Genomic DNA, 9,521 nt, shown 5'->3' with positions numbered 1-9,521 from the left:
CCAGGGCTACACAGAGAAATGCTGTCTCAGAAAAGATTTGTGCCGGGCGGTGGTGGCGCACGCCTTTAATCCCAGCACTCGGGAGGCAGAGGCAGGCGGATCTCTGTGAGTTAGAGACCAGCCTGGTCTACAGAGCTAGTTCCAGGACAGGCTCCAAAGCCACAGAGAAACCCTGTCTCGAAAAAAAAAAAAAAAAGAAAAGAAAGAAAAGAAGATTTGTTGTCCGCAGATTTGGCAGCCCAGAGCTCGTTCACTGGGCTACACAGCTACCCCATCATTACCTCCAGAACTCTCCATCTGCCCATGTGGAAGCTCTCCTTCAACACTAACTCCATTCTGCTTCCTGCCTTGGGAGGTGGAGGCAGGAGGATCAGGAATTCAAGGTCATCCTCAACTACTTGGTGAGTCTGAGACCAGTCTGGGCTTCAGGCCGCCCATCTCAAAACAAAACAAATGAAAATTATTGTTTAGGCACCATTCAGAGGACCACGCTAGCTCTTCCTGGGCTACAGGATTAGGAATGTGCACACCATGGGGAGACAAGAGCAATCCACTGCCTACCCATCATGCCCGTGAGCTCACAAGCACTCTTGTGACCTCATCCTCCCTTGCCCCTAAATTCACAAGCCAGGCAATCATCCACTCTCAGCTGGGAGCCAGCTAGATGCCCGAGGGACACTGAGACCAAGACCCGAATCCTTCAGCAGCTATGGGAGTCCATCCCGAGGTAACGCAACCTTGTTCGAGGGTTCAGATCTTGCTTAAGAGGGTTGGGGTCTTATTTAGAAAAGCTCTACACCTGGTTCACCCAACCCATCCCTGCCTCCTCCCTCACCTCCACCCACACACATGAACCATGAGTTGGTTCACACCCACTACCCCAGCACTGGGGGTGAGTGAGACCATGAGATGGTTCACACCCACTACCCCAGCACTGGGGGGTAAGACCATGAGATGGTTCACACCCATTACTCTAGCACTGGGGGGTAAGACCATGAGCTGGTTCATACCCATTACTCCAGCACTGGGGGTGAGTGAGACCATGAGATGGTTCACACCCATTACTCTAGCACTGGGGGGTAAGACCATGAGCTGGTTCATACCCATTACTCCAGCACTGGGGGTGAGTGAGACCATGAGATGGTTCACACCCATTACTCCAGCACTGGGGGTGAGACTATGAGGTGGTTCATACCCACTGTCCCAGCACTTGGGGGTGAGGTCATGAGGTGGTGCACATCCATTGTCCCAGCATTTGGGGGTGAGGTCATGAGGTGCTGCACACCCATTGTCCCAGCACTGGGGGGTGAGACCATGAGGTGGTTCACACCCATTACCCCAGGACTCAGGGGTGAGGTCATGAGGTGGTACACACACACACACACACACACACACATTACCCAGCACTCAGGAGGCTGCAGGCAGGACACCAGAAGTTCAAGGTCAGCCAGCCTGAGGTGGATCTCTGTGAGTTCAAGGCCAACCTGGTCTACAAGAGCTAGTTCCAGGGCAGGCTCTAAAGCTACAGAGAAATGTCAACCTCTGACCTATACACACTCACACACATATCACCGCACACACACCACTGCACACACACTTTCACACACAGCACTGCACACATTCACATGCCTGCACTCTCTCACACACATTATACACACATCACACACTCTCACACACAGCACTGCACACACTCATATGCACTCTCTCACACACATTATACACACATCACACACAGCACTGCACATATTCGCACGCCTGCACTCTCACATACACAGAATTGTGAGCTCTTTCAGATGCTGAGTGCTCAGGCCCCAGCACCCACATGGTGGCCCACAACCATCTGTAGTTCCGGTTCCTGTTGTGAGGAGCGGCAGCGTCCCCAGTACCCGGCCGCCCGCATGGCTAGCTTAACCCAAAATAATTACACGGAAACTGTATTCTTTTAAACACTGCTTGGCCCATTAGTTTTAACCTCTTATTGGCTAATTCTTACATATTGATCTAACCCATTTCTAATATTCTGTGTAGCACCATGAGCTGGCTTACCAGGAAAGATCTTAACCTGTGTCTGTCTGGAGTGGGAGAATCATGGCACCTGCCTAACTCGGCTTCTTTCTCCCAGCATTCTGTTCTGTTTACTCCGCCTACCCAATTTTCTGTCCTATCAAAGGCCAAGCAGTTTTCTTTATTAATTAACCAATGAAACAATGGATAGAAAGATGACCCTCCTCCATCAGGTTCCCGTGAGACCAATGGCTTTTTCTGGCCCCCTTGGGTACCTTCATTCACATGTATGCACACACACACACAAATAAAAATAAGTAAATCACTAAGAAAGAAAAATCAATTGGGCATGGTGGCACACACCTTTAATCCCAGCACTTGGGAGGCAGAGACAGGTGGATCTCTGAGTTCCAGGTCAGTCTGGTCTACAGCATGAGTTCCAGGACAGCCTGGTTCTCACAGAGAAACCCTGTCACAAAATAAACAAACGAAACCATCAAATCACCCCCTCCAAAGAATTGTCCACATCAAGGCAGCAAAGAAAAGCAGAGGGGACCCTGTAAGGAGCAGCTCCTTCAGGGCTGAGTGTGACTCGACACTGGATGTTCATGCAGGTTCTGGACACAGGAGAGCGGCTGATGGTCCCTGTGGATGTCTTGGAAGAGGAGAACAAGGGGGCCCTGTGGAAGTTTCTGCTCTCAGGAGCCATGGCTGGGGCGGTGTCTCGCACAGGGACGGCCCCCCTGGACCGAGCCAGGGTGTACATGCAGGTTTGTCTGCAGGGCTGGAGCCCTTTGGAGAACAGTATGGTGGAGAGGGGTGGAGGAGATGGAGTTGGTGGAGCTCAGGAGAGCCTGGGTCTCGATAGAGAGGTCCCGTAAAGTGGAGCTGAGACTGGAGTTGCGTGTGATGGGAACAGGAAGTAGTGCTGGGACTGGGCTCAGAGAACTCCAGTCACAGAGAGCAACACAGTCCAAGTTAAAAGGTTTGGAGGTCTGCGGGTTGTGGGTGATATCTCTGAGGTGCTTGCAGAGGGACGTGCGGGCATGGAAGGGACTGAGGATGGATCCCAGGGCTTCACACACGCTAAAGAAGCCCTCGCTGATGAGCAACATTCCCAGCCCTCCTTTCTTTCTTTTTGAAAACACATTTATTTTTATTTTATATGAGTGAGAATTTGACCCCAAGTCCGCGCACTGCATGCATGCAGTGCCACTGGATGCCAACAGGGGGCGATGGGTTTGCTCGAACTGGAGTTCCAGATGGTTGTGAGCCTTCATGTGGGTGCGGGGAAGGGAATCAGGTTCCTCCACAGCAGCGGCAGGTGCTCTTGACCCGAGCCGGCTCTCCAGGGCTCTGACCACTGGACGGTCACTCCCTTGTCACTTTTTATTTTCAGATATCTCAGTAAGTAGCTCGGGTTGGCCCTGAACTCACTCTGTAGCCCTTTTAGAAAGGACTTGAACTACAGTGTTCCTAACTCAGGCTCCCAAAGAGTTGGGCTTACAAACCAGCCTCGCAAGAGCTGGCCACAGTGGGGTTTTAGATAAGTGTTAGGACTAAATGGGTGGATCCACCTAGAGGCACAGGCCTGTGACTCCAGCTGTTCTGGAGGCTGAAGCGGGAGGATCTCCGCTTCAAGGCCAGTTTGGGCAATTTTAGTGAGAAGAGCATGTGTCAAAATATAAAATAAAAAGAAGGCTAGAGACTTGGCTCAGGGGTGGAGCCCCTGCCTAGACCTCTTCCCCCAGTAAGGGGCCGAGGGCGTGGTCAGGGTGGAGCCCCGCCTAGAACCCACCCAGTGAGGGACTGGGGATACCTGGTGGGATCTCTCAGGGCTACTCATCCTTCTCGCTTCCCAGGTGTACTCCTCCAAGAGTAACTTCAGGCACCTGCTGAGTGGCCTGCGGAGCCTGATTCAGGAGGGAGGTGTCCGCTCGCTCTGGAGGGGCAATGGCATCAACGTGCTCAAGATCGCCCCGGAATACGCCATCAAGTTCTCTGTGTTTGAGCAGGTAAGTCTGAGGTGACTTTCCACAGAGCAAAGCTCCAGCGTGCAGCGCAACCCTCTGCCCTTCTGGTGCACAGCGGCTGGCGGCTTCTCTCACTCCTCCTTCACTTGCAGTGTAAGAATTTCTTCTGCAGTGTGCAGGATTACCCGCCCTTCCAGGAGCGGGTGATGGCGGGATCCCTGGCTGTGGCCATCTCCCAGACTCTCATCAACCCCATGGAGGTAAGGCCGGAGGACCTGAGTAGCCAGGGCTGGTGCTGGGCCACCCCCTCACCATCTTTTCTCCCTCTTGTCTTCCCCTGTTACCTTCCTCGCTCCTTCTCCCTCCTCACTTTCCTTTACCCTCCTGCCCTTTGTCTCTGTCTGTCTGTCTGTCTGTCTGTCTGTCTGTCTCTCTCTCTCTCTCTCTCTCTCTCTCTCTGTTTCATTGTGTTTGTTTTAGCTTTTGAGACAGGGTTTCTGGAACTTGCTCTGTAGACCAGGCTGTCCTCAGACTCACAGAGATTCTCCTGTCTCTGTGTCCTGAGTGCTGGGATTAAAGGTGTGCGCCACCACTGTCTGGCTCTATTTTGTTTGCTTGACACAAGTTTTCAAACTTGAACACAGCATAGCCCAGAACACCAGTTGTCACCCTGCGTGGGCCCCAAGTGCTGGGATCATAGACACTAAATACAACTTTCCCCTTCATTTCTTTCTTTCTCGGATGCTAGAGATGGGACTTGGGACCTCCCTCAGGCTAGGCAAGCTCTCACCACCGAGCCATCACCCCACCTGCACTTCTCTTCCTTGCTGCGTGCCCTGTGCTGACCTGTCCCCAGATGGCCCATCCCTTGGCTCTGACAACCCCAGAGATCGGCTATGCACTTTCCTACAGACTTAAAACTTTATCAGAGATTTCAAATTCTGACACTAGGGGGTGGGGAGAAGAGAAATGATTGTGAGATGATTTGTTTGTTTTCAAGTGTAGCACAGGATGGCCTTGGTCACGCTGCACAGCGAAAATGATGCTAATCTCCTGACCCTCCTCACTCCGCCTCCTGAGTTCCGGGATGGCAGGTGCACACGGGGGCCAGCAGCTCTACTTCTTACAGAAGCTGAAGGTTTCCCCAAGTCAGCCTCAGCTCTCCCCTACAGCTTGCCAGGATCGCGCTGCTGTGTGACGTCAGGACACAGGCTCGCTCCTTTCCTACCAATGCAGGACATACCTTAGTGTGGCTCTGTGCCCTTCTCCCCAGCTGTGACAGACATGTAAGGACACATGTGTCCGCTGACTCTCCAGGTTTACAGGGCCCAAGCCACTCACCTCTACAGTCCCCAGTAGACGTTTAGACGGGGCCACATCCTCAAGCTCAGCACTCCAGAGGCAGAGGCAGGTGGATCTCTGAGAGTTGAGGGTCAGCTTGGTCTACAGAGTGAGTTCTGGGACAGCCAGCCCTACAAAGTGAGACCCTGTGCAAAAAAAAAAAAAAAAAAAAAAAGACATTTTTGTATTTCAGAAGTTTTTGTTTCTGGTTGTATGTTAATGTGTGTGTTGGTGTTGGTGTGTGAATGTGATGCCTCTCTTCTTGGGGGTCAGGGGCACTGTGATGCCTCTCTTCTTGGGGGTCTGAGGCACCAATGAGGGTTGAGTCCAGGGTTTTTGCACATGGTAGACAAGCATTCAACCACTACCCCATCTGTTTTTTCGAAATTCTGTTGGTGTGTCTGTACATGTACATTGAGTGCCTGCAGAGATCAGAAGATTGCATTGGATCCCCAGGACCTGGAACTACCACATGGGGGCCAGGATCAAGCTTAGCAGCAAATGCCTTACTGCACTGCCTCTTCTTTTGCTTTTGAAATGAAGTCTCATGTAACCCAGGCTGACCTTGTGTTCTCCATCCTCCTCAGCTACGCAGCAAACTAGAGGCTAGCCTGGGTTACTAGAGACCCAGTCTCAAACAGAGTGGGAATTTGGGCATTGATTATGGTTAGATGATGTCTTGGGGTCCCGTTGGCTTGGGTGTTTGTTTTGTTTTGAAAACAAGGTTTCATGTTGGGTGTGGTGGTGCCTTTAATCCCAGCACTCTGGGGCAGAGACAGGAAAATCTGTATGAGTTTGAGGCCAGCCTGGTCTACATAGTGAGGTCATGTCTCAAAAAGGAGTGGGAGGCAGGGTTTCATTGTAACTAGGCGGAACTGGAACTCGCCCTGTAGAAGGAAGACTTTAAACTTCCTGTCCCATTTCTAGTTTTGAGCGCTGAGATCACAGGTGCATGCCACCACTACCAGCTTATGGGGGTGCGAGATGAAACTCACGGCTTTGTACTAGGCACGCCCTCCGCCAAATGAGCCACTGCATCAGCCTGTTTTTTTTGTGAAAGAGTCTTGCTATGTAAGCCAGGCTAGCCTGAAGTTTGCAATCCTCTTGTTTCAGCCTCCCCAGTGCTGGGATAATGGGTGTATTAACCAGACTTGGGTTTAAACTTCTTTTCTTGAAAAAGCTCAACCCCTTAGGTATTATAACGAGAACAATCAGGCCAGTGCAGCCCCCTCTTTCCATGTAGGTGCCCCAGTGCTCCAAATGCACAACTGAACCCTGGAACCCTTGACAATATCTCCACCTACCATTACCAGGGGGGGTGACAAGCCTGCCTGAGAGTATTTAACCAAACAGACCTCCTCCTCCTCTCCAGGTACTCAAGACTCGGCTGACCCTTCGCCTTACTGGCCAGTATAAAGGACTTCTGGACTGCGCCAGGCAGATCTTAGAACGGGATGGCACCCAAGCACTGTACCGAGGCTATCTGCCCAACATGCTGGGCATCGTACCCTATGCTTGCACTGATCTGGCTGTCTATGAGGTGTGTGTCCCCAGAGAAGAGAGCACTGACTCCAGGTCAGCCCATAACTCTCTCCCTGCCCCTTCGCAGGGATATAGTTAAGCCAGCATTTGGGTGCTGGGAACTGAACTTGAGTCTTCAGCAAGAACAACTAATGCTCTTTACTGCTGAGCCATCTGTCCAGACCACTGTTTTGTTTTTGTTTTGGAAACAGTTTCTCTGTGTAGCCCTGGCTGCCTGGAACTCGATCTATAGGTCAGTCTGGCCTCGAACTCAGAGATCCAAAGACTGTTGTTTGTTTATTTATTTATTTATTTTTGGTTTTTTGAGACAGGGTTTCTCTGCAGCTTTGGAGCCTGTCCTGGAACTAGCTCTTGTAGACCAGGCTGGTCTCGAACTCACAGAGATTCGCCTGCCTCTGCTTCCCAAGTGCTGGGATTAAAGGTGTGCACCACCACCGCCTGGCAGACTGTTGTTTTTTTAAAACAGGGTCTCAGTATGTAGCCTCAGCAAACCTAGAACTCAATATGTAGATGAGACTAGCCTCAAACTTAAAGAGGTCCTTCAGTGCTGGGGTTAAAGGCATGCACCATCATGCCCATCTTGATTCTGAGTCATTATCAATAGCACTCTTGCCAAGTGGTGTTGGTACACACCTTTAATCTCAGTACTCAGGAAGTAAACAAGCGGATCTCTGTGAGTTCAAGGCCAGCCTGGTCTACAGAGCAAGTTCCAGGACAGGGTCCAAAGCTACAGAGAAACCCTGTCTCAGAGGAAAAAAAAAAAAAAAAGCATTCTTGCCTCCTTTTGCAGCTACTCCGGTGCTTGTGGCAGAAGTCGGGTAGGGACATGACAGACCCCAGTGGCCTGGTCAGTCTGTCATCTGTAACACTGTCCTCGACCTGTGGCCAGATGGCCAGTTACCCGCTGACTTTGGTGCGCACACGGATGCAGGCACAAGGTCAGCCTGGCCCCGTCCCTACCTCATCCTGGCTTTCTGAATTTTCTCATCCTTCCCCATAAACTTCCAGCCTCTCCATAAACCCATCCATTACCCATAGGTAATGCCTATGCTGAGTACTGAATCCACCAAAGCACATGCTCACTCACCAATCTAACCCTGACTCTCAAATTAGAAGTCCCCCCATCACTTGGAAAGTGGAGTCAAGAAGATCTGGAATTCCAGATCATCTTTGGTGACATACCTTGAGGCTGGAGCTCAGCCTGGCACAGTATGGAGCGTGTGCCTATGCATGAAGCCAGGGGTAAACGGGGTGTAGCAGTGCTGTAATTCCAGCAAGAGGTAGATTCAAGAGGATCACGAGTCCAAAGCTAGCCTCAGCTACATATGGAATTCTAGGCCAGCCTGCACTACCTAAAACCGTCTCAAAATACATACATGGCAATAACCGAATGATCTCGACAAGACTGCCCAAAATGTGACCCAGATCCTCTCACACTGACAGTGACATCTCACATCACACCCAGTGCTGAACTTGTCTTTGTCTATCCCCAGACACTGTGGAGGGCTCCAACCCCACCATGCTGGGAGTCTTCCGGCGAATACTGAGTCAACAGGGCTGGCCTGGGCTGTACAGAGGCATGACACCCACATTACTGAAGGTGTTACCAGCAGGCGGTATCAGCTACGTGGTGTACGAAGCCATGAAGAAAACCCTGGGTGTACAAGTCCTGAGCAGATGACATGCCCCGAACAAAAAGAGAATGGAATTCCCAGTGTCTCTGGGTCTCAGAAAGCTCACTAAGGCTCAGGCTTTAGGGCCATTTTGGTTTGCAAAAACCATCCAGGACTAGGGTTAGAAGTGCTGGGATTCCCTCCTGCAGGATACAGTCTGAGTTGATTTGACATTCCAGCCTGCTTTGTTGCAGGCTCGTCCAACAGAAGGTGTGGACAAAGAATAAAGATAGTTTTGGCTGTCTCTGTCTGGGATTAGCTGGTTCAGGGTGGGGAATCTGAGTATAGGGGCATATGCCAGTGTAGAGAGCTTGTCCAGCAAAGTCCTGGATTCAACCCTCACCCTGAGGGCCTGGGAAACAAGGGGCTTAAAAGTCCCTGTAGGGACCTGAGATTTTTGGATCCAGGGTGTTAGCTGGGGGTTTTAGACCCCCTGTAAGAGGGATCCTATCCAGGGTGCGTCCTGGGTTGGGAGCTGGAGTTTGGACCTCTGTGGGGACCTGGGTCCAGTTGAGAAACAGGTTTGCTGTAAGTTTGAGGAGTTGGTGCCTTGAGTACTGGAAGAAATACAGGCTCTGGGTCCTCGGGATGAGAGGGAAGACCGGGGATACCCCTGGGTTCTTCACTAAACCTCGGGCCGCCCACAACCCCATAAACAGATCCCCCCAGGCTTCGAGCAGGCCACGTGTAAGTGCTCCCAGAGACAGGCTGCTGGGGCGCTGATCTAGAGGCCAGGCCGTAGTTCCGGTGGCAGAGCACCACCGCCCACGTACGCTGCCATTCAGTCGGGCTCCCGCTAATCCGCTCTCGCCGTCTGGTAACGGGTTCCACCCAATGCAGGTGCGCGCCCATCAAAACAGGGCGCTATTACTTCCGTCGCTGCTACTCGTTCAGGAAGACGTCAGTCATCGAACGCTTGCTCCTGTCGCTCAGCCATTGGCTCCGAAGTCGAGGGACATGGCGTCTAAGCAAAGCCGTCAAGTCCAAA

At 51.7% G+C, this 9,521-nt stretch overlaps 1 protein-coding gene across 1 annotated transcript; it reads left to right on the top strand.

The window, feature by feature from the left end:
• Positions 1–709: 709 nt before the first annotated feature.
• On the top strand, positions 710–8,664 carry Slc25a41 (solute carrier family 25 member 41). Its single transcript, XM_057772376.1, has 7 exons — positions 710–727; positions 2,619–2,774; positions 3,867–4,019; positions 4,130–4,237; positions 6,691–6,858; positions 7,651–7,798; positions 8,354–8,664. Exons 1-7 carry the CDS (start codon positions 710–712, stop codon positions 8,539–8,541), a joined length of 939 nt encoding a protein of 312 aa, XP_057628359.1. The 3' UTR covers positions 8,542–8,664.
• Positions 8,665–9,521: the final 857 nt, after the last annotated feature.

The sequence above is a fragment of the Chionomys nivalis genome, chromosome 6 (assembly GCF_950005125.1).
Source record: "Chionomys nivalis chromosome 6, mChiNiv1.1, whole genome shotgun sequence".
NCBI lineage: Eukaryota > Metazoa > Chordata > Mammalia > Rodentia > Cricetidae > Chionomys > Chionomys nivalis.
Note: the sequence above shows the minus strand (reverse complement) of the source record. Positions and strands in the feature narration are given on the sequence as shown.

Coding starts and splice junctions, on each gene's coding strand:
- Slc25a41 (XM_057772376.1), top strand. Junction 2,775..3,866: donor GAGCCAGGGTGTACATGCAG/GTTTGTCTGCAG, acceptor CTCGCTTCCCAG/GTGTACTCCTCCAAGAGTAA. Junction 6,859..7,650: donor CTGATCTGGCTGTCTATGAG/GTGTGTGTCCCC, acceptor CTCCTTTTGCAG/CTACTCCGGTGCTTGTGGCA.